Source organism: Porites lutea, chromosome 3, assembly GCF_958299795.1.
Source record: "Porites lutea chromosome 3, jaPorLute2.1, whole genome shotgun sequence".
Classification (NCBI taxonomy): domain Eukaryota; kingdom Metazoa; phylum Cnidaria; class Anthozoa; order Scleractinia; family Poritidae; genus Porites; species Porites lutea.
This window is the reverse complement of record NC_133203.1, coordinates 48,238,866-48,262,224: the sequence shown is the minus strand read 5'-3', so window position 1 is coordinate 48,262,224 and position 23,359 is coordinate 48,238,866. Positions and strand designations below refer to the sequence as shown.

General features: G+C 39.6%; 1 protein-coding gene and 2 non-coding genes across 4 annotated transcripts in view; 1 reads left to right on the top strand and 2 right to left on the bottom strand.

Moving 5' to 3' along the window:
• Positions 1-542: 542 nt before the first annotated feature.
• Positions 543-23,359, bottom strand: part of LOC140931319 (rap guanine nucleotide exchange factor 4-like) — a 28,929-nt gene continuing 6,112 nt past the window's right edge. Inside the window, exons 7-28 of one of the 2 annotated variants that reach the window (XM_073381103.1) lie at positions 23,314-23,359; positions 22,991-23,103; positions 22,107-22,189; positions 20,983-21,061; positions 20,517-20,600; positions 19,179-19,260; positions 18,678-18,760; positions 17,841-17,889; positions 16,905-16,989; positions 16,066-16,212; positions 15,012-15,109; positions 13,557-13,682; positions 9,206-9,292; positions 9,013-9,104; positions 7,824-7,914; positions 7,021-7,071; positions 5,883-5,922; positions 5,720-5,767; positions 4,954-5,018; positions 3,897-3,951; positions 3,419-3,476; positions 543-2,219 (exon numbers count right to left, since the gene is read on the bottom strand). The exon at positions 23,314-23,359 is cut by the window's right edge and continues 33 nt beyond it. In XM_073381103.1, the coding sequence (XP_073237204.1) occupies positions 2,147-2,219; positions 3,419-3,476; positions 3,897-3,951; positions 4,954-5,018; positions 5,720-5,767; positions 5,883-5,922; positions 7,021-7,071; positions 7,824-7,914; positions 9,013-9,104; positions 9,206-9,292; positions 13,557-13,682; positions 15,012-15,109; positions 16,066-16,212; positions 16,905-16,989; positions 17,841-17,889; positions 18,678-18,760; positions 19,179-19,260; positions 20,517-20,600; positions 20,983-21,061; positions 22,107-22,189; positions 22,991-23,103; positions 23,314-23,359 (1,735 nt within the window). In that variant the 3' untranslated portion in view covers positions 543-2,146. Of the gene's footprint in view, positions 2,220-3,418; positions 3,477-3,896; positions 3,952-4,953; positions 5,019-5,719; positions 5,768-5,882; positions 5,923-7,020; positions 7,072-7,823; positions 7,915-9,012; positions 9,105-9,205; positions 9,293-13,556; positions 13,683-15,011; positions 15,110-16,065; positions 16,213-16,904; positions 16,990-17,840; positions 17,890-18,677; positions 18,761-19,178; positions 19,261-20,516; positions 20,601-20,982; positions 21,062-22,106; positions 22,190-22,990; positions 23,104-23,313 lie in introns of those variants that run through there. The other variant, XR_012164955.1, reaches the window with a different exon arrangement.
• On the top strand, positions 2,642-2,733 carry Trnan-guu (transfer RNA asparagine (anticodon GUU)). The gene is given in 2 exon segments: positions 2,642-2,679; positions 2,698-2,733. It is a non-coding gene; the product is annotated as a tRNA-Asn (tRNA).
• Trnan-guu (transfer RNA asparagine (anticodon GUU)) lies at positions 18,182-18,269 on the bottom strand. The gene is given in 2 exon segments: positions 18,182-18,217; positions 18,232-18,269. It is a non-coding gene; the product is annotated as a tRNA-Asn (tRNA).

Below are 23,359 nucleotides of genomic sequence, written 5' to 3'. Positions count from 1 at the left end.
GGCTTTTCGCTACGGGCGTCCATCTTGGGTGAGTGTCAAATCTACTCACTCGCTTCCAACTCGCTTCCTCGGTACCGTATGAAACCAAGATGGCCGCCCGTACCGTAGCCCCCCTTCGGCAGGCGTTTCTAGGAGAGCTCGTATTTCTTCCCCTAAAAACGCCTGCGGGGGAGGGTACCCTTACCGATGAGCGCTCGATCCTGACTATCTTACGAAAAATGGGAGTCCCCCTCCTAGCCAGCTCGCTCTATATACCTTTCAAAGAAAATGGTATCCTTTCAGATATTAATAGCGAGAATATTGCATCAAATTTCTGCACTTGTAATATTTAAACAAGGGAAAGTCAAAGAGGCGTTTGAGGAGTCAACGACTCATAAACTCTCCGTCAGGATCAGTCACAAGGTGCGTCTCTCCGTGATCCTTGAGATGTTAAAAAAGCGTAGCTCTTTGAAGACTCGGATAACAGTTTTCCTAGCATCCAGCAGATAAGCTCGGGAAACTCCCAGTCGTTTTATAGGATAATCTGGAAAAAGAACCCCTTTCCGCCTTTCATTAAAAATAATAAATAAATAAATAAATTATCAACGTTCGCCTTTTATTCAATTTCATGACATTTCCACACTCTATTTTCATAGAAGTCAATCCCGGCGATCAATTACGAGTGTCCTCAAGGCATGCACTTACGTGACCAGTACGAGCGTGCGCAATTCACGTTGATTTCAACGGTAGGCAAAAAAGAGGCGTTTAAAACTTTGTACGGATTTAAGTGTGGATGGGCGCTAAAAAGCCTTTTCCTCGTCCATCGCTCGACGTCCTTCCTTCGTATTCTCGCGCGCTCAACAATAATTCAACGATAATACACTTGGCATGCACTTTATTTATTTTATTTTATTTGAAGACAGTTTGTCTTACAAGTTTCTGTTCCATTTTATCTCCATACTAGAATAGTAATTAATAAAATTTTCTCATAAAATATTTGAGAAGAAGATCCGCTTTAATTTAAACAAGTGAATTCCTTTTTCAATAAATGTTACTTCATAGAGGGTCTAACGTTCATCTGAACAAACTAAGCAACCCTGATTGGAATATTTACAGAACTTTGGGCCTTTCATATGTTTTTTTAATTCCTCTGATCTTCAACTCATGCCTGGGTGTTATATTTGCCCGAAGCCTGGACGCTACTTAAACTGAATGGTGATGTCACCAAGAAGCACTTCTCCACTGCACACTTTCTCTATGTTCCAAGGCTTTGTGCGGCAAAAGAGTACCAATCACACTTGCCTAAACAAGCATTTTCTACATACTACCAAAAGTGAATTATTTTCTGCGTGTACCTCGTCATTGTTAAGAGAGCTCACGCTGAACCGCGAAAGTCGCGAGGGCAGTAAAAACGAGATATCAAGTTCTTTCAAACTTCATTACGGTTACTTTACCTCACTCAATTTGCCAAAAGTAAGTGATTTCTTTAAGAATTTTAAGAAGATGCATCCAAGTGAAAACAAAAAAAGGAGAAAGGAGGTCTTCCTCGTGTGTTCACGTCACTCAAACGGACCAGTTATATCAGATGATGATCCAGTGAGAGTGAAATTTTTAGTCCGTGAGAAGCGTTACAAATGCGGAAAAACCTGTGACTAAAGATTCGCCTGTAACAAATCTTAGCGGTAGAATCCATTGTGAAAAGTGCTTCAATGCCATCGTCAAGACGATAAGGCTTCATGTCAAAATATATCTAGCCGATTTTTTGAAAACGAACCCAGCAAAATTTGCAGCTTGATTAAAAAAGGGCCAAAAGGCAAGTTTTTTTACGCCCGATAAGCTCGAAAATCACACCAGCGAAGGAAAAGGAAAGGAGAATTAAACTAAGAGAGGGAGAGGAGGAAGAAAGGAGGAGAAGGGAAACAAAAAATGGCTGCACTCTATTTTTTGTAATGGCTACTTTAGAGACCGAAACAAAGAAAAACCGTTTGACGGAAGAAGGGGTATATTTGGTGCAAACGTTTTCAAAAATCCGGTTAGCGATATACATAAAAAATTAATTTATGGTTACTTGGTATTCCAGTTACTAAAGAGTACAAGGAAAGGATGTTAATGTTAATCGATTTCAAAGCCGTTCTACACGTTTAGTTTCCCGGATGTCGCAGTAGTATTATGTTTTCCTGGGCTCCAATCTGTGAGAGAGCTGGGTGAGAGTACGTTGGTTGTCAATCACTTGAAGATTCCTAGGAAACAAAAGTGAGACAAAGGGCTATCGAAACACAAGTTATAAAGGATCCTAAACGCCATAATCGGCGCTAGTAAACCTGTCTAGCTTAATATTATTAATAATAATAATGATAATAATAATATTAACAATAATAATAAGTCCACTAATGTAATAAAGACGATGATGATGATTGGAGACAAGACAAAGAGAAATAGGTAAGAAAAAAGGAAATATGCCAAATTCCATCTATTAAGTCAATATTTTCTGTTTTCGGGCTTATTGTTTAAAAAACTGAATACCTCTGCTCTGCAAACAGGCAATTACATTCTTGCTAAAATTGCCATCATTTCGTCTACTTTCCATTCAGCGGGAACGAGTCAAGATGGAAAAGGCGTTAAAAAAACAAAATATCATTTGCACCCTGGAGGGTTCTCAGAGGTCTCCGTGGCGCAATCGGTTAGCGCGTTCGGCTGTTAGGCCCAACTGGGCTAGTAACCGAAAGGTTGGTGGTTCAAGCCCACCCGGGGACGACTATTTTTCCTGTTTTTTCTTACTTAATCGTTTTTCGGTCACAAAGCCTAATCAGTGTTGTTTCAGAAACTTGCTGCTTTTTCTTTTTTTTAGAAAAATTTGGCCACAAATTCTTATGACATGAGCAAAGGATTAACGTTAAAGGCGCCGGCACTTTGTTTCAATCTGGAGGCAGCCTGAAAGCACTATTTGTCTTTGAACAACAAGTAGGTCCTTGCTATGAGTAAAAACTAATATTTAAAACTAGTAGTTTATGATAAATAAAAGAACTACAGTTTAATGACAAGCTGCAGTTCATTCCTTGCCTTTATTTTTAATCATGACACGCACTTTATAAAACGTTACACATGTAATTTCCATGATTATACTACTACATGAGAAATTCGTTCTGCAATTTGATTGGCCTAGAGCAGTGGTATTTCAGCCTAATTTGAAATACTTACGTGTGAGAATTACAAACCTTTTGCGGGTAGTAGTATAAACAAATAATAGCAGATTAATTTGTACGTGATAATTTGGTATAAATACCACTCGTGATATTTCAAAATTGTCTCAAATTTCACTCGCCTAATGGCTCGTGAAATTACGTATAACAATTTCGAAATATCACTCGTGGTATCTATGCCAAATATCACTACAAATCATACTATTACCTATACAAATTATATTGAAAGACTTCCTTACCTTACAAAAATGGTTATTTCTTGAATAACTTTGGTAGAGGATGCCGGTGGATCTGCCGCTGGGAAGAAATGAATAAGAAAATGCTAAAATTTAATTCCATGATTCATAGCGCGTCCACTATCCCCTTGTCCAGAAACTATACTGTAAGAGGAATGGGTACAACCTTTGGGCTCAACTGTTTGGGGGATCGTTTGAGTGTATAAGTGTTGGGTTTGATTGGTTAATAGTTGCCTTGAATACTATCGACCAATCAGGACTAACGCTTGTCCACCCAAACGATCCATTTCCCCTTCGGGTTTCTGGAGTGTGGAATTAGCAGTACGTCAAACAGCCATACAAAAGCAGTAATCACTTTAATGCTTTTTTCTGCACCGGCGATTTGATGCAGCATTCCGAAATTTAAACCTAATAAGAAAAGGAGCAGGGCTGTTAATATGTGTTTCAATCTAGGTGTAGCCTTAAGGTTTGGTTTACTTACCGAATGGTTCGCTGCGGCAGTACTGGATGAGTCGAAGTGTAGAGGAAATCATTCGCTGAAAAGAAAAAGTTTCGATCAATCGCGTTCTCTAATCGCTATTTCAGTGGGTCACTCGGTAAGTCGGTGGGAGCAAAAACAAATAAAAAACAGGAAAGAACTAGTAAAGAAAGAAAAGGAACAAAGTTCATAACTAGGCTGGCGATCAAGCTATTCAAACTACCAGGAAAAGATAAAGAAAACGACAGTGATCGATGTGTCGTTGCCCTTTCCTAACCTGAATAAAATTAAACAAGCCTTTATTACGTTGTAAAGTAAATGAAAAGATGGAAGCAACACTTTTAACAGGACAAAGGATGTTGAGCTCTTAGAGTCATATCTTTTTTAATTTCGAAAATAAAAAATATATATGTATAACAATACGTCGGCAAAGCGGTGGAACACGAAACTCTTTGTGGGCACGGCGAATAGAGTACCGAAGTGATGACGTCATAAAAATGAAATTTGTGAAATTATGGGATTTGTTAAGATATTCTGAAAGAACAACGTCCAAGACGCCTACTCGCCAAAAATTAGCAATTCGGGGCAAATTGTCTCTGAGATATTAGCCCAGTTATGCTGTGACGATTCCATACAAATCCTTCTAAATTTGGCTTGGTTCATAAGATTAGGAACCAGGTAAGATTTAGAAGGATTTGTATGGAGTCATCGGAGCATAACTGGGTTAATATCTCAGAGACAATCTGCCCCAAATTGCTAATTTTTGGCGAGTAGGCGTCTTGGATGTTGTTCTTTCGGAATATCTTAACCAATCCCATAATTTCACAAATTTCATTTTCTATGACGTCACACTTCGGTACTCTATTAAAAGAAAGAAAAAGTCCATATTAACAATTCCGTTATTATGGATATTATGTGCGTTCTTCAAGCGTGAATAATGGCTTTGTTTTATGATTGACCGGCTCCAGAGCGGTTAGCATTTTAAAAATAAACTGACTTTTTAAAATTTAATCTGTAAGGCGGATCCTTAAGAGTTAAAGAGGAAACAAGTTAAACTTACCATTTTCTCAAAATTAACTAATTCGTCAAATTGCGTTTTGTTTCCTTCATTGGTAAATGTCATGTCTAAAACATGAAATAAGAAATTAAAATGGTCATTAGAGTTTACTGGCCGTTTAGGGACAAATTTGTGTATCTGCGAGCATGGCTTTATAATTCTCGTGCATTTTACACAGAAATTTGGGAGAATTATTAAACTTCTTCAACATCAGAAACATTTTTTTTCTGATAACGTACGTAATCTGAAGCAAAATCACAATTGGACTACTAGTCTCGCTGTTCTCTACCACGCAAACACCGGCTTTTGTTCTTGGTCATATGGGACTCGTCCAACATATGAGCTATTAGAAAACTACAAGACTACCGTGTTATGAAAATCAGTGGCAACTACATAGCTTAATATGGAGAAAAAGCTTGCTTCATTTCAGTTTGCGCACCTGATTCACCCAAGTCCCTAAACGTTCTGTCTCGTCACCCATTTGTCTGCACGAAGTCGGGGAAAGGCCAGGGTGGGCGAGAGAATTCTTTGATGACCTTGCTCGTTCCACTTGGTGATGTCACCGCGCGAAAGCGGATCCCAGTTGTGACAGAGCTCGACTAGACTGTATCTAACCTTGCTTTCAAAACCTTAACCCACCGTAACTCAATTAACTAATTAAATTTACGTAATTGACCGTACTCAGGTTTGATGGGCTCCTGCCGTACTACTTTCTTACAATAGTCATGGTAATGTATAACTTTAAGGCTGTGTAATATTAATGATATACCTTTCATTAGCAGTGGCATAAATGGAAGGATTGGAGGCTTCAATTTTCCTGCAAAGCAAATTAAAATCAGGCAAAACTAAACAGAGAAAATAAAATTTTACCTAAAATGAAGATATCTGTCTTTTTTATTTAATTTTTCTTACAAAAATGTAGTTAAGTTTACCCACTAAAAGTCTGTAAACACGATGGTTCCTGGACGGCTCCTAAATGGAAAAAAATGTAAATTTGTTTGTATTTCTTTCTAAATAAACTAGAAACAATAACATAAGTGATAGATTTCCTACTGCTTTGAATAATTATTTACTGATTGTTCGCGTCTTGCATTGTTTTGTATATTTTTTTTTTCAATATTACTTTCAATTGTCCCATTATGTGAATAACATTCACCTGAACATTAAAACGCGTTAATGCAAACAGGGGCCACATATCAAAGACTGCTTTCTTCCCAAGAATGCCTCATTTGTCTTAGGCTATCTGAAGTGCTTATAAAGCTGTACAAATGCATTCTAGGAGGTAGGCTCGATTTCCGCCGTCTCCCGGGTCCGGTCTTGATCCTCCCCGAAGAGAGACGGGGGGATGAGTGCGGGCTCATTTTCCCGAACAGCGGCTGGTAATCGAGCCTATCTAGGAGGTTAAGCATTTTTTTTGTGTTTGGTCATGCTAAGGCAACGTTGGCCTTTTCGAATTGTCTTCCTTCTGCACTTGCGACTTAGCGAAAATGTATTTTCGAACATAATAGGCCCTTTGCAGAATACGGTCACATGGTACAATAAACACCTTGCTGGATGGCAAAACGACGCAGTTGGACCTTAAAAAGAAAGGATATTAGCTCTTTGAATGACGTAATCTCTTTATTTTTTTTTGCCCTTCTCCGTTGCTTGCTAACGAGCAGATGTTTTTTGTACCATGACTTATCATGTGACCGTATTCTGCAAAGGGTCCATTAAGGTTTATGAAAACGGTCACTACTTTCGAAGGCAGTAAGTAATTTTAGATCTCTTTTCTTTCGAATAATAACAAATCAAAGAGGCTAAGAAGAGAAATGTAATTAAAAATCAACTTAACGAAAATTGTAAGAAAGTTAATATAATAGGAAAACTCACGAGAAGATTCAATAAAAAGATTACTGATCCGGAACACTCAACGTAGGAAAAACTGGCGTTTCGAACACGCATTTTACAGTGTTTGCAGAGGACAAAAATTAAAAAGAGGGTAAAAAATAGACCTGTAAGTCAGAATCCACAAAAACTTAAAAGCGCGCTAGACTCAGAAAATTGGATATTTAAATATTAATTGCTCACCAAAGTGCTCTCAAACTCTTCAAATATTTTCCGGAACTTTCCAGGTAGTTTCTGAAACAATATAAAAGACTATCATTACCTATCGACGTCTGTAGAAAGGGCCTGTGTCAGCAGCGCGCTATTTGTAACAAAAGCTGCTACTTTCATCGTTGTAAAAAAGGGCTTCCTTGGGGTCTGGTATTTTTGGTTTACAGGAAACTCGTGTCCCCTTTCTTTTAACCCACCTTTGATACCAAATTCATGCTTTCGCTACTATTTTTGATAACTGAGAAGGGACCGATTATACAAATTATAAACGCTATTCCGAAACGGAAATTAGCAGTCACGAATTTTGATAACAATTCGTTCGAAACGTTAACTGATCGGTTTGAATATAACTGGTACAACGGGCACAATTTCAAGGTCCTTTTCTCTCTGCGTTCGTGGTTCAGGCACTCCTTTTTTTTACCAATTAAAACGTTGCCCGTGGTAAAAAGGAAATTGATTAAATTGAAGTTCGAGTGACTGGGACCGAGGATCCCCTAATTCGGGAGCTGTTGGCTACTTGGAGATTGTGCTTGAGTCCTGGTCGATGTTTTGTCGAATCGCACCATGGGAACTTTTTTGGGGGGACGAATTTTGACCCACTTTTCCTGGTTTGCTACACAACTTTGTAATGGCCCCTGAATGAAGTGATATCTTCCTATTCGGCTCCTGTCCACACGAAACCTAAAAATGGCCTAAGATGCTAACTAGCGGCACGCTGAGGGTGGCTGCAGTAATGAGAGTTCAGTGAGGACAGCAGGTGACACTGATATACTTACCTCCCAAGTTTGTGTCAGCCGGCTAACTGCAACACTGTTGAGCCCCATGACGATAGCGAAGAAAGAATACCAGTTGTTATACTCTTTGCAGCTACAATGTCGTAAAGAAATAGGTACACAGTGATAATCAGTTGACCGTGGAACTCAAACTATGAGAGGATGTAATAGCGCGGTTGGTATTTATTGTCACAATGTCAAAGTGGACTTCCTCCTTTCCGCGAAAACAAGAAATTCTCTAAATTACTAAAGAATATTCGGATCAACTTAGGTTTTTAGAAAACTGCTCACCTACCCCTTCCTTAAGCTAACATTAACACGCACTTCTCACTTAAGGCAAAATGATGGCTTAGGGGAGGGGTGGGGGCAGTTTCCCAAGGAAGGGCCGGGAGAGAAATTGCTGAGATTAGGCAAGAAAGCTGGCAATGTTGGTTCTGGCTCTGTTCAGACTATACTGGATAGCTTGTGCGCAAGCGCAAAAAACATACCAGATAGGGCTTCTGTTCACAGATAACAACGGTGATTTTGGGGATCAATTTAGGTTTTTGGGAACTGCCCACCTACCCCTCCCCTAAGCCATCATTTTGCCCTAAGCTAGAGGTAAGTGTTAATGTTAGCTTAGGGGAGGGGTAGGTGGGTAGTTTTCTAGAAACCCAAATTGATCCTATCTTGGCGCGATTTCTGTAAGTGAAACTGCGCCGCACCGGTGTCTGAAGTGGGGAGTCACATATCGAAGAGATTCTGTACAACTCTTGGGCGTAGTGTAAACTGGTATTCGGACCGTAGCAGAAGTGAATAAGTAGGAGCGAGGACTGGAATCCGCTGAGACGGAAGTAAATTTTAAGGAGTTTGGACTGGGATTTAGTGCACCAAACCCTCACGGCCAACCGCTCCGGTGCAATGTTGGATGTGTGTGACTGGACAACTTGTTCCAGTTCTGTGCGGTTACCATTCAGACTATAACGGATAGCTCTTTGCATGTTCCGGCACGGAAAGCCGTCTGGTATCTGTGAACACAGCCTACGAAAGACTCCCTGAATTCCCTTATTTTCTTGAAGGCGCGAGTCTTCGAATATGAGTTTTGCAGATGGACCGCTGACCGGCCATGGAATGCAAGGAGCAATTAATACTTCCTTCCCGTCATGCAATGAGAGGTGATGATGCATCTTTATTGACTATTTACAAAACTTACTGTGCAGCCAGTTTAATGAATTTTTTCAGCAAGTAAACTCTTTTATTGAGTTGTTGAGTCAGGAGAACTTGCGTTTCGACCCAGAACTGAACCTAAGAAAGAACAAAAACAAAGAAACAAATTTCATCGAAGATTAGCTGCTTTACGATCTTTCCAGTCACAAGTTTAGTTTACTGAACTGAAAATGTCTCACCTCGTTAAATCTTTGGAGCAGCAGGTCTAAGTTTGCAGTGATCTGGTTGTAATTCTCTTTTCCATACATGTGATAGATAAATTCGTACTGCAAATAAGACAAAACAACCAGCAATCTCAGAATATGGGTTTGTACACGCAAATGGTTTCGAGAATCTACGAACACACTCAGCTGGGATTCAGAGCTTCCGGCAATGCCTGTCTGTTATTATTCAACGTCGTCTTTTCTTCATTTACCCCAAAAAGGTATGGTTTGGGTATAAAACTAAATTGTGGCCATCGATTCGTCGGCTATTAATTTTCTTCACTATCGAAGCTATTAAATGCGCTATATTAGAGACCTTTAGTTCCGCGGACGCGGACGCGGACGACTACTAATTAAGAAAAGATTTAACTTAAAATTTTTCGCTTATTCTCAAAAAATATACATCACAAAAAGCTTCATTATACTTTTTTCAACTGAAAACATGATCAGCAGGGTTCTTTTTTGATTGAAGGCGTGTAAGCCCTCTCCTGATAGCAAAATGATAAAACTACCCCAACATTTGGTAACTTGTTTCCAGCCACGACATTAGGGACCTTAAGCAGAGACGACGACGACGACAGCAACAACGTCAAAAAACAATTGGTTTTATGAGCAAACGACAATAGCTCTGCACGTGCATCACGCTCTTTAGTACATTTCTTTGACGTCCAGTGCACGACTACGACGTAAAACCACCCAATGCGATGTTTTATGGAGGACGTGGTCCACGAGGAGCCGCATGCAGTAAAATTTCTGTCCCGTAATTTAATCAATGAAATCATCAAAGTTGACAGGTCTTTCTGATGATCAAAGCGACCGTTCGGTTTACCATTTACACCTTCAGTGCGAAGACTGCCACGGGAACAGTAACACCTTCAGGATAATTGCTTACCATAACAGTGGTAGGTCGCGCGCGTCTGGTCGGTTTCGAAGAACGTGATCGAGACTGTTGTTTTCATTCAGTGACTGTGCGCGTTGATATGACAACGTTTAAAACAGACTGCAACATTAAATTTTTGTTATAGAAGCAAAGAAGCTGCTGAGTAGAAACTAAACCGTCCCAGACTTATTCCGTTTCATTCGTGTACTTTCATTTTGGTGGGGTCTGTATGATGAATTTACCTCTGCCTTCTAATCAGGCACGTAAACAACGTAGAGATAAACCATTTCATTTTGCTTTTGTGGAGTAAATTCATCTTGAAAAAGTTAAACTAGTGGACCACTTTCTCCGCGTTCTTGTCAAAATAGCCATTTAATATGTCGCGCTACAGTGCGAAAAAATTTTCTTGTCGTGGATTAGATTTCAGTATACATATATTATTGTTAATCTTCATTTCGCGCCGGAATAAATTAGTTTGCGCGCAAAGGGCTTCTAAAAAAATCACAAGGTTTGTCCCACTTCGAGTCCACCTTCTGGAGATACGCCGGCATGGTAGCTGGAATACATTGCCGAGGCGAAGATCTGGCAGTTTTTCCTCCTTGTCTTTTTTTCCCCGCGACGTTTGTTTATATTTGTAGTGAGAATACCGTGCATATCGGTGGATTTTACTTCAGTCAAGTGGCTTCAGTTCCTGCGGCTTGCTACTCATCATAAAGAACTGAGTGCCGGAATCGCTTTTTCGCCTTAAACAGATTTGTTGTCGAATGCAAGGTAAAAGAACGGACTACTGTAAGGTAAGAATTGAAGTTTAAATTTGTTTCTCGGCGAAAAATAGTGCATACAACTCGTGAAACCCGTGAGTATTACCTCTGTTTAATATACCGGATGTCATGCGATGACCCCTCGCTTTTACGATGGATAAGACGGATACAAACAATAATTTCTTTCGCAACGTTTAGTATAATTTACTTAATATGGAGATCATCTGAGGACGATTTTTCGTTATATATGCTTCATTTCTTGACTTATTCCGGCTACGTGCAATTTCTTGCACCTTGAAACTCATGAAAGCCAAACTTGTTTAACCCTAGCAAAAACCTCTTTTAACGGAGGAACTCAACCTGATAGTTTGAACTAAAATCTAATAATTGTTTCTGCATTTGCATGCTCTCTGTAACCTCGTGGGTAGACCATACCCGATGGTTACATTAATAATAATCACTGCATTTGCTCTCTGTAACCTCGTGGGTAGAACATACCTGAAGGTTACATTAATAATAATCACTGCATTTGCTCTCTGTAACCTCGTGGGTAGAACATACCTGAAGGTTACGTTAATAATAATCACTGCATTTTCTCTTTGTAACCTCGTGGGTAGAACATACCTGATGGTTACATTAATAATAATCACTGCATTTGCTCTCTGTAACCTCGTGGGTAGAACATACCTGAAGGTTACGTTAATAATAATCATTACATTTTCTCTTTGTAACCTCGTGGGTAGAACATACCTGATGGTTACATTAATAATAATCACTGCATTTGCTCTCTGTAACCTCGTGGGTAGAACATACCTGAAGGTTACCTTAATAATAATCATTGCATTTTCTCTCCGTAACCTCGTGGGTAGAACATACCTGAAGGTTACGTTAATAATAATCATTGCATTTGCTCTCCGTAACCTCGTGGGTAGAACATACCTGACGGTTACATTTAATAATAATCACTGCATTTGCTCTCTGTAACCTCGTGGGTAGGACATACCTGAAGGTTACGTTAATAATAATCATTACATTTTCTCTTTGTAACCTCGTGGGTAGAACATACCTGATGGTTACATTAATAATAATCACTGCATTTGCTCTCTGTAACCTCGTGGGTAGAACATGCCTGATGGTTACCTTAATAATAATCATTGCATTTTCTCTCCGTAACCTCGTGGGTAGAACATACCTGAAGGTTACGTTAATAATAATCATTGCATTTGCTCTCCGTAACCTCGTGGGTAGAACATACCTGATGGTTACATTAATAATAATCACTGCATTTGCTCTCTGTAACCTCGTGGGTAGAACATACCTGAAGGTTACATTTAATAATAATCACTGCATTTGCTATCTGTAACCTCGTGGGTAGAACATACCTGATGGTTACATTGATAATAATCACTGCATTTGCTGTCCGTAAACTCGTGGGTAGAGTATACGTGATGGTTACATTAATAATAATCATTGCATTTTCTCTTTGTAACCTCGTGGGAAAAAAAATTAATGCCTCTCTCCTAGAAATTTTGCTCTGTCCTTTGAGCATAGTGATCTTTGGGTAGCGAATTCACGAAAACAGGTTAAACGCTTTTTTTAACAATAGCATTTATATTATTTGGCTTTTTGAGTGAGGTTAAATATTAATGGAATAGAATATAAAAAAAGCTTATAAAGCGGAAAAAGTTATCTTTACAAAATGCGCTTTGACAATGTCAAGAGTGAAGTAAGCTGAAGTTTTGTAGTTAGCCCGAAGAAAACCTGTTCCTGCATGAAAAGCAGTTCTGATTCCCTTCTCTTAACTAGAAGAGATGCATATCCATGTGAACCAGTTTTTTAACCAGGAGCGATTCCCACTCACTTCTGATACTTTATTGACACGAGTTCCTATTTCAATATACGTCTAATTCAAGCTTAGCCGCGTGACAGCTCTTCATTAGCGAAAAGGTCCAAGTGATATTTTGATTGACGCGTTGTTTTGGATCCTGAGGTTTTTTAACACCTTTTCTCTAGCTTAACTGGCGAAGATATTCTAGGAATTTGCCCTTCAATTCCAAATTCTTTGATGTACCGCCAGATGCCGTGCAAAAATATCACCCCTTGCGGCTCCTCGTGACTACGACAAATTTACCGTTCTCTATTTGAACATGGATAAAGCCCTTAAGAATTCAAGTCCAGGAAAAATCGCCTAAATTTAACGAATTCAGCGGTTTCAAATAGACGCGAAAAAGTTTAAAAGGACGCAAATTCATTTTTTTAGTAATGTTTTCACTGCCGTCGTCGTCGCCTTTTTTAAGGTCCCTATTTTCGCTAAAACCCGTAGCAGAATCCACGGCGCTATTTCACGTGACGCCTGTTCACGCGTGCGCACTACTTAGAGTGTAACAAATCTCGTCCTCGTCTCTAAGGAGCTATACCTTACATTTACAGTCAACTCTGTCTAAGACGGACATCTTTGGGACCGGCACTAAGTGTCCGTCTTAGAGAGGTGTCCGTCTTATAGAGAGTCAAACAAAAGGAGCAAAGAAAGGCAGGGACCAACTCTAAGTGTCCGTTTTACGGAGGTGTCCGTTAAGAGAGAGTCGCCGGACTGTATTGTAAACAGTCGTGAGACCAATACCTCCCTTTGAAGAGTAAGGCACACTAAAGATTAACTTTCCTTTTGTCTGTTGCTATAGATACTTACCACATTGACTGCATTAAACAGTTCGTAGTCGTACTGTGAGATGAAGAACGCCAGCTCTTTTGAACCGACTGTCTCAAGGAATGCTAGAGAACTGCAGGCTGGTCCTTCCTGGTCAGGAGTAGGGGTCTAGAACAGAATTTGATGTTTTTGAAGTTAAAGCCAAGAATATATTCACTGAACAATCACAATAAAAATAGACCTTGCACATGAAATCAATTCACAAAGATATCGCACTACGAGTTTTTTTTCAGTTTTCTTCTGTCGCCTGCAAAGTTTTTGTGATAGTTTTAGACCAAGAGAGGATAAAGGGGACAGAGAAGGCATCCCCAATATACACCCTATTCCATAGGTAATTCGCCTCGAGTTATTTTTAAGACACACAGATTCCAAGGGGGATTAGACAACAGCCAACCACATTGCGCGAAAGAACCACCCGTCCTTCACGAATTGACGCAGAAAAAAATGGCGTAAGACTCAGAGAGCGATATTGTTATTCGTTTTGTGGACGAAAATGACTAAAGAGAGATTTCTGCTAAAGCGGTGTCAGCGAAATGGAAATTTAAAAAGAATCGCCCTTCCTCTCTTGTATAGAGCTAACAGTACAGCAGGGAAACCCTTAACACGCTCAGTATTCTCTCAAGATCATTTATAATTTACAGTTTGAATAGAGCAATTTCTGGTTTGATATTTATTCTTTTATTATTCAACAAAAATAACACTTGGCGTCCTACTTGCTTTATTGTACAAACGACCGGTTTCAATAGACCGGCGAAATATCTCATTTTATTAAAGCACTGAGGTTACGACAACTTCGAGTTAAACTGATTTCACGGGTCGTCAAAGAGTCCAGCGATACCCTTTTCCCAGGTGAGCGCCGACTCATTTCGCTTCAATATTCAGAAATGCTCTCGATCTCTTTACGCTTTCATTGCCTCTCGCCCGACATGTTTTGCAAGGCGTTTAGTCATGCGAAACGTCCACGAAACATCCACGCAGCGCGTGAGATATCTTTATCCCGATTCTACAAATAACTCGAGACGAATTACCGAATTATGGAATAGAGTGTGTATAGGGGATGCCTTCTCTGTCCCCTTTATCCTCTCTTGTTTTAGACCAAACGCAATTGCAAAGCGTGGTATTATCGTAAAACTGAAGATATCGCTACTAAACCTTAGGCTCCCAGCGCTTATTGACCAAGGACATCGAAATTTCACAAGCTCACAAACTACGTACGAACTACACAAACTTTCTCAAACTCACCAGAAATGTTTACAATACTGAAGCCCAAGTTCTCCTAGCCTATTCCAGGCCTTCAAATCGTGAGGTCGATAGCGCAAATAAATATATATGAGCATGGAAAGCAGCCATGGGGCTTGTAGGACCCCACGTCTGACTTCCCTTCTCCTGGCAATATCTGAACGCCTAGAACAGGCTAAAGTTCCCCCGTATACTGACCAGTGAGTCCAAATGTTCTCTTGGTGCGATGAACAGTCTCCCGTTGACGCTTAGGCCCGTGGTAACACATATTTCGTTTGGTTTTAATGGTATACGCTCTAGAAAACAATTTCAAATAAAGTTTGACATGGCTTCAGGAAAAAATAATCACAATACCTTCGTAGTTGGTATCGGCTTTCACCTTCGTTGTAATCGTCAAGGGTGTTACTTAACAAATGGACAACAATTGTCCATGGTGTATACTCTTATCGACCACAGAAGTGACGCCAAAGTTTTCAAAACGTATCACGTCATTTCCGTGGAGGAAGGCGTAAGGGGGTTCGATCACCGCAAAACCGCACAGAAATTCGTATAAACACCGCACAGAATAACATAAGAAAACCACAAACCGCATTGAAATTACCCCAAAATTTCTAAACACCCCCAAAACTGCTTGGTTTTGTAAAACCGCTATACCGCAACTTAAAAAGAAAATTTCAGCAAACTGGACAAAAAATTGAGCAAAACCGCATCACCGCAAACCCTTCCACTTCCCCTTCTCCATGGCATATACTTTCATCAAGCTCTATACTAATCAGCGCGCGAAAAAACCTTCAGTTAGTGTAACACAGCTTTGCTACACCTATCATGACCTTAAGTCCCAGGCGTGATAAATGGCCTAGGTTTTTCAAACCATAACGTCACCTTTTAATGTGAAATTTCATGAGTAAGTGAGAGAGATAAGGTCTACAGCTTGCTGTTTCTGCCCAAGAACGCGAAAAGTCTAACAGTTTATTAAATTTCCGAATAGTTTAAGCTAATAGAGTCCTAAAGTGATAACGTCATAAAAATTAAATTTTTGAAATTATGGGATTTGTTAGGATATTTTGAAAGAAAAACATCTGAAAGAACTACTTGCCAAAACCTAGGACTGTTAGCCAAATTGTCTCATAGATACTAGTCCCGTTTTGCCCAAGGACAATAAGAATAGAAATAAAATGTAGAAAAGAAAAATATAAACAAATTGAACACTGTCAGGTGAAAGCGTATAGGAATCGTTTTATATAAAACAAACCTCCTGAGGATTTGACTTCACATAACACGCAGTCATTTCCCAACAACACGCGCTCCTCTGCAGTGTTCACAATGGTCTGGGCAGTAGCCTTATATGGTAATGCCAGTGTAGTGTAAGTATGATCAGCGCAGAAAACACGGAAGATGTCTGAAAGGTATTAAAATAAAGTGAAAAATTAGTATTAAGGAAATATAAAAATCGCCCCGTTGCAAAATGAGTTTTCAGGCAAACGAAATTAACAGCCCTATAAAAATGACGTGCGCGCTTGCGGACTTGTTGAAGAGGGTAAAGCTTGTGGATTGGTTTCACTTGGATGATAAAATCTAAAATGACTGCTGTAAAGCTGTTTGGTGCCTGTTTGGATGTCATGTTAAAAAATGAGAGTTACCTTCAAGGGATAAAAATGAATGAGCTACACCCGCAAAAAAATATTCTAATATCTATAAGGGGTATTTTTATCACTTTAGGAGTCACTTCTACTTGCAACTGTAAAGCAGAACAGAACCAAAAAAACCCTGGAATATCCTTTGGGCATATATAGCCAAAACGCCTCGAAATTTCCGGTAAGAATATACTGGTTATTCTTGTTTTTGTTTGTTTTGAGGCGAAACAATGTATGCTGCATGACTACAATACTATGTAACCCAGGCCATTTAACACAGAGAACACAAACACAGCAAGAATACAAGGACAAAGCATCAGAGCGACCACTAAACGTACTGTTACTGACAAGCTCATGAACATGCCTCAGGAAGGGAACTACGAGTATGCTAAAATCCTCGGGGTAGTAAGCCCCTCCCTTCCAAGTCTAATCCCCCGGGAATAAGAGATACACTTACTTTGATCGCTTCCTCTGATTGGTTTATATTCTTCTGTTTTCATCGTTATGTCAACAACACCCATGCGCCGCGCATGAAGACGGTTCTGCGTGATTCAGGTAGAAGGATACGAGTTGATTTTTATCACTTAGCAAAAACAATTTTTTTAAGCATAAGACCCCCCATCCCCCTTTTTCCTCCGTTTAGCGTCGTCCGACTGATCAACATTTTGGCGTTCCCTCTCCCCCTCCCCCCAAAAAAGGAACTGGACGTAGTTTAACTTTTTTGTCTTTAATTAGTTCTTTTAATCCGAACAATGATCATTGAAACAGTATTTCCAGGCATAGAAGTTTCCATAGTGTATCCTTCTTGCTTTTTACCATGTCATCGACCATCATATTTCCCTCCGCATTGAGTTTGTGTCGATTTGGTGACCATTTCTTGTTGTTTCCGCGGTCCACAGCGTTGATGCTAGGGTTTCAGGCCTCCTTTTTTCAGACGTTTTGTGCTTTTTTACGCATTGACGTCGCTAAACGAGAAGAAGGGCTTTTTTGGGGGGGAAGGGGGGCCATCATGGGCTCCTGGATTACTATGATACACAAATATTGTTGCATCAGTACTAAAGGAAGGAAGAGAGAGCATTATATCAATAACTGAAATTAATTACAACAGGCATCTATAAGTTAACAGACCTCTATTAGCTTTGCTTAGATTTCTCTAGGCCCAGTTCAAACGTTGCATATCACTTATGCCGCATCTAACGAGCGTGAACAATCGATTTCCTCATTAGAAGGCGGGAAGGAAGCCGTTTGTCTGTATTAAATGATAGATCACATGTAAACGACCAATCAAAACCCGCGTAGTATCTGATTCAGTTCATTGCTTGGTAACATCTGATAGATCATAGGTATTTTAAAATCAAAAAGCAAATGGTATTTAGAACATTTTCTTAATCACCTTTTGAGAAGAGGGTAATCCATCCGCTGTATTTTCTACGCTTGGAAATCTATTTTGAAAGAAAACAAACCAAACCAAAACAAAACGGCAAATATCCAAACAAACAAAAACAAAAACAAACAATAAAAAAAATGCGAAAGTTTAGATGCAATTTTTACTCCACCGTACTCCTTGTACTGACACACGTGACATATACTGAAATGCAGTTTTAATTTTGTGATTTTTGACCAAATCCTGACAAATAAACTCAAGAAACACTACGGTTGAGGTTGTTCACAACATAAAGAAGTCAGAACTAAGAACAAAGAGGTAAAAAAGAAAAAAACAAAACAAAACTAAGTCGTCCCCGGGTGGGCTTGAACCACCAACCTTTCGGTCTCTTGGATCAGATTAACAGCCGAACGCGCTAACCAATTGCGCCACGGAGACACACCTGAATGCCAGCTGTTTAAAGCGGTCTTACAATAATCCAGAGTTAGTAGTGCGAAATTGTAATTTAGACATAAATGCTTTCAAAGCAAATTCAGTTTAATTCCCTTTGGTCTGCAATTTGCTGATTGAATGCTCTTAAAGGAATAGGAAAAATTATCCGAGAAAATGCTTCTAAACAAAAGATAAAAACGGCTTAAAATTTAACCCGAGGTTAACGCTAATCGACCTTCAAGTAACTGGGCTGGTCATATTTTAACCAGTCTGAGATTTGAATGCAGTCGTACCCCGCCTTTACGGACGGGAGCGTCTTACTGGGAATTCAAAACACTCCCAGAATCGATCGTGTTTCTGAGAATTTTTTTAATATTCCACTTTTCCTTAAAAATGGTCTTTTATTCGGCTTACCTTTCGTGTAGCGTGAGTATTGCAGCCCTCAAAGAATTAAACTCGTTGTTTAATTTGTCCTTCTCCAGGAATCTTAGCAAATCCTAAAAACAAGTTTTTTAGAAATTTAAGGAGATAGGGAGCCGGCCGGAAGAAATTCTTGAGAGACAGGAAAGCCTAGAAAACAACTGCTACATACAAACCAGCCTGCTCAAGGACCCTCTATTTTCTTTTTAAAGATCGTCGAGGGCGCGCATGAAAATAAAAACCGCGGAGGGTTTTGACCGCTAGCGCAAGGGGGTGGGGGTGGGAAAAGAGAGAAATAGACGTTCTTTCTTTTTCTTTCTCGCCCGCTGGCTTCGAACGGCTGGTCTTCGATTTACGAAAAAAAGGAAAACAACTTCCGTACAGGCTACATTCAAACAACAAAACAAACAAACAAACGGCTGATAGCGTTGTTTGATATTTTAAGAGAGTATCATCTATTGAATGATGACAGACTCCTCCATTTCGAATTCTTACCTTAACAAAACTGCAGATGTTTTTATCTTCCAAGAACAGGTTTCCCGCAAAACAACACCAGCGTTCCGTCAGTTGAACAACCCTAACAATATCAATTAAAAAATTAAATCGACCTGCAAATTCAATAGAACTGTTTACAAGGCTATAAGCGTGAGAAAAACTTTAGGAATACAAAAAGAAATCTCCTTCAAATCGGAACCGTTTTGAAGGTACTATCTTGGAAAAAGCTTTCGTGGTACCGTGATGCAACATGTACACCGGAATTCGTAATTAATTAACCTGTAATTTCAGGGTGCCCGCACAAAGCAGTGATATCTTTTGGAAAATACCTCGCCTCCTCCGCCCCCCCCCCCCCCCCCCCCCCGCGCCTTCCCTTATACAATGGGAAAATTCTGGACAGGCTCCTCCAACGTTGTCTGTTGCATTGTTTCAGGAGATGAGTTTGGGCATGCGTGATTTTAAAAATGTCCACGTACTGAAATGGAGGCTTAACAAGATTTTTCTGGGCAATGTGAAGTGGCAAATGTACGTTGATGTGGCTTCAAAAGGTTGAAATGAATTTTACATTTTCAAGCTCTTCCATTCGTTGATGGAGAAGGATTATCCGACCTAGTATATACAGTGAAACCTCTCCTTGGGACACCTCCATTCACGGGACACAAAATTTGGTACCGGAACAATGTGCAGAAGCTTTACCTCTATTGGAAGGACACCTCTATTTAGGGGTCGGAAAAGGACACTTTTTCTGGGTCTCGAAACCCGGGTTTAACCTTCATCCAGGGAACACCTTAGCACTAAAAAAACCTTCTTTAGTTTGAGTTTACAAGAGACACAATGACGAAAGCTTTCACAACATGAACTACCTCACTTAAATAGATGTACTGCACTTGTGGGAATTTTACACACAACATCGCAGAGATAAGTTAATCATGATTTTTTGATACATTTTCTAGCTGATTGAAATAATGAATGCAGCACATTCCGAAACAGAATAACCTCAGCCCAACTTCCATTCAGGGAACACTTGCCTTGGTTCTGAGGGTGTCCCCTGAATACGGTTTCCACTGTAATGTGTGAGCAGATCACATGACTGTTTGAGCCCTTAGATTTGGATTCCAGTGTTGGCCATTATTGGACTTGTATATCGGTTGTAGTTGGGTGCTTATACTCTTTTCGAGTTCTTTTAGTCGTTTCCAAAATGCAAAGCGGTCCGCAGACTTCTGGTTTCCTTGTACGACTGACATAACCTTTTTACGATCGTAGTCATGTTCAGAAAGTAAGTGCATCGATCAGATTCATGATCGAAAAAAAAATCAGGCCCAAAAAAACTACACTCACCTTTTCTTAATGGCCTCGGAATGATCGTGAATAGAAGTTCTATTCATATCCTGTCCACAGTTTAAAAAGTTTGTTCTATGATAAGTTATTTAAATCAAGGAAAACATCTTTTTAGCCGTTTTGGCTGATCTCTTTAAGCTTAATGCGTTTTTCTTGTCATTTTTACCCCAGCTAGGACGCTAGCCTTTACTACCATAGACTGCTACTCGCTTACCCCATATAAAGGAATCCAGATTCCGGATTCCAGTACAACTTTTTTGGTGAAATCCAGAATACAGCTCAAGGAATCCGGAATTCACTTTCCACTGTCCAGTACCTAGAATCCGGAATCCACGGCGTAGAAGCCAGAATCCAGGACTGTCTTGGATTGTGTTATTAACTGTTAAATAATCCAGTCAGTAAAATCTGTCTTAGATGATCCCGTAAGGTGGTTGAATTGTTTTTTATCTATTAATGAAAAGGATATTTGGAAAGTAACTCGGAGCACAAAATTTCTGTGCTCATGAAAATCGGAAAAGTCACCAAGAAATCGTTTAGAAAGTGATCTGAAAGAAAAAAGCGTTATGATAAAACATTTTAGCGCTAATAATCATGATAAAACAGGTGCTACATCATTAGCAATTATAGTAATAAAGAGAATTTTTTAACGGTGATAACATATTGTTAGAGCATAATCAGAGTGTAAAATATGCACGTATATGAAGGTTAGAATGAAAGTGGCCCCAAGGAACCTCACAAACTGGCAAAAAAGATTGGCTGGGAAAATAACTTGTATATGAGTGAACAAGGAACAGAAATAGTGGACCCTAGCCCAGAAACAATAGAGCTTCCTGCCAGGGAGAACGAGCGGAATAAAAGGTTTTTAAGAGCTTCATGACAGTAGTATTTTTAGTCACAGACTGTGCCAACCAAAATGAATCACTACAGCCGTGAACAACGTTATCTATCTTCTGGTTAAATAACTTAATAAAAACGTTTTGATAAGCTACTTACTGAATAAGTGACCGTTTGTTGCTATAGCAACTGCACGGAGTTCGGCGAGAGTGGCCTCGGTTTTAACCGGCAATTACATCAATGTCATTTCTCTCATAGTCAATGTATGGGTTTAAAGGCAAATGTGATTAACTCGGTTTCAATAATATACAGACATCTCTATAACCGTAAGTTCTGGCAGGGCGATGAAACAAGCACTCTGCTCTTCAAGCGATGTGTTATGTGGAGTACTGGGACGAGTGCTATTTCCGCGCTTCCTGTGTGTTTGAAGACCGGCGAAATGTTCGTTTTTACAAATCGGAAATAAAATCCTTTTTTCTCTCTTTAATTTCAGTCTACAGTGTGGAATAAGTAAAGTCGTTTTATAACAATATTGACACACGGTTTCATATTGTCATGTCTGTACCCATAATTTGATCTGGTACCCTTCATCACAGCTGTTTCCTCGGACGCGCTCGTTTCACCGCCCAACCTTTATCCGCCCTGGCTCAACCTGGCTCTAGCTTTGAGGTTCCACCCGTAGTTGTGAGCATCCGCAGTTGCAGATTTCGTATTTAGACTATGAAAGTGGATGTGCTAACTTCTACAGTCTCTTACCATCAAAAGAACACGTCTTATCAATTCGTGTTTCTAGGAGATATTCCACCATTTTTATAGGGGTGCCCGCCATCACAGAGTATCTAAAAGGGAAACAAAAGGAGTTGCCAGCCGAACCGGCGAGAAGAATGGGGCGAGGGAAGTCACTTTTCCTCGCCCCATTCTTCTTCTTGGCTGGCTGTATCGCTGCCAAATAACCCCAAACTATCTAACCGAGCCTGCTCGCAGGCTAACAGCTTAAAAGTGCGTTAACAAATTGTACTTATGCAGTGCTGATAAGTTTACCTCCACAAGACTCACTTTGGACGACACTGCAAAACATTATCATTTATATAATAGCTAACTTGTAAATAACAATAAAAACATCAAAACACGTGTACAATCTGTGCATCAATTCCATCTGTGTTTAAAAAACAAATAAACATGGCGCCCATCAATTCGACAGTACGAAAGACAGTAAGCATCATTAGACGGTCACGCCAGCAAGGATGCGATGTAAGAAATCGTCACTTATGAATAAGAATCAATTGTACAGTAGATCTGAAAAGGCAGACGGGTGATACGAGTAGGATATAGATTGATAAATGATGATGACGATGATGAAGATGATAATGATGATGACGATGAATATGACGACGACGGAGATTATGAGAATTCTAGCCGAAACTGGCTCGTACGTTGAACTGTTTTCAGTGAAATTCGTGGAAATGATCGGCCAGCTTTTCATAAACCCATGCAGCTCAAAGTGCATTGGCTGGTTAGTAAAGGCGCTGAGCGAAGTGATGCACAAAGATGGGTACTGTGTGTAAGAGTGTTTCTTTTTCTTTCGAAACCACGAAAACGCTTCCTATGAAGTAATGGTTCAGTATGATTTTATATCTTACTTCTGTGGGTTGGAATCTCCATTTTGTCCGAAGATTGACCGTATGTTCATCTTTTCCAACACTAACACGTCTTGCGTATGCTCTTTTAAACGAACCGTGTTAGTCTCAACGTCCTGCAAAAGGATGAATAAACGATACAATATCTTAACGACGCATTGATTTTACTCAATCAATAAACAAACGAAAAAAGCAAACGAACCAACAGACAAATAAACTCTGAGAATTCTGTTTAAGTCTAACTTTCAATATTCAAGAAATTACAAATTAGCAAAGCTTAGCCAGTCAATGAATGAAGCAATAAACAAACAAAGAAACAAACAAACCCTGAAAATTCTGTTGAAGTCTAACTTCCCAATTTTCAAGAAATGA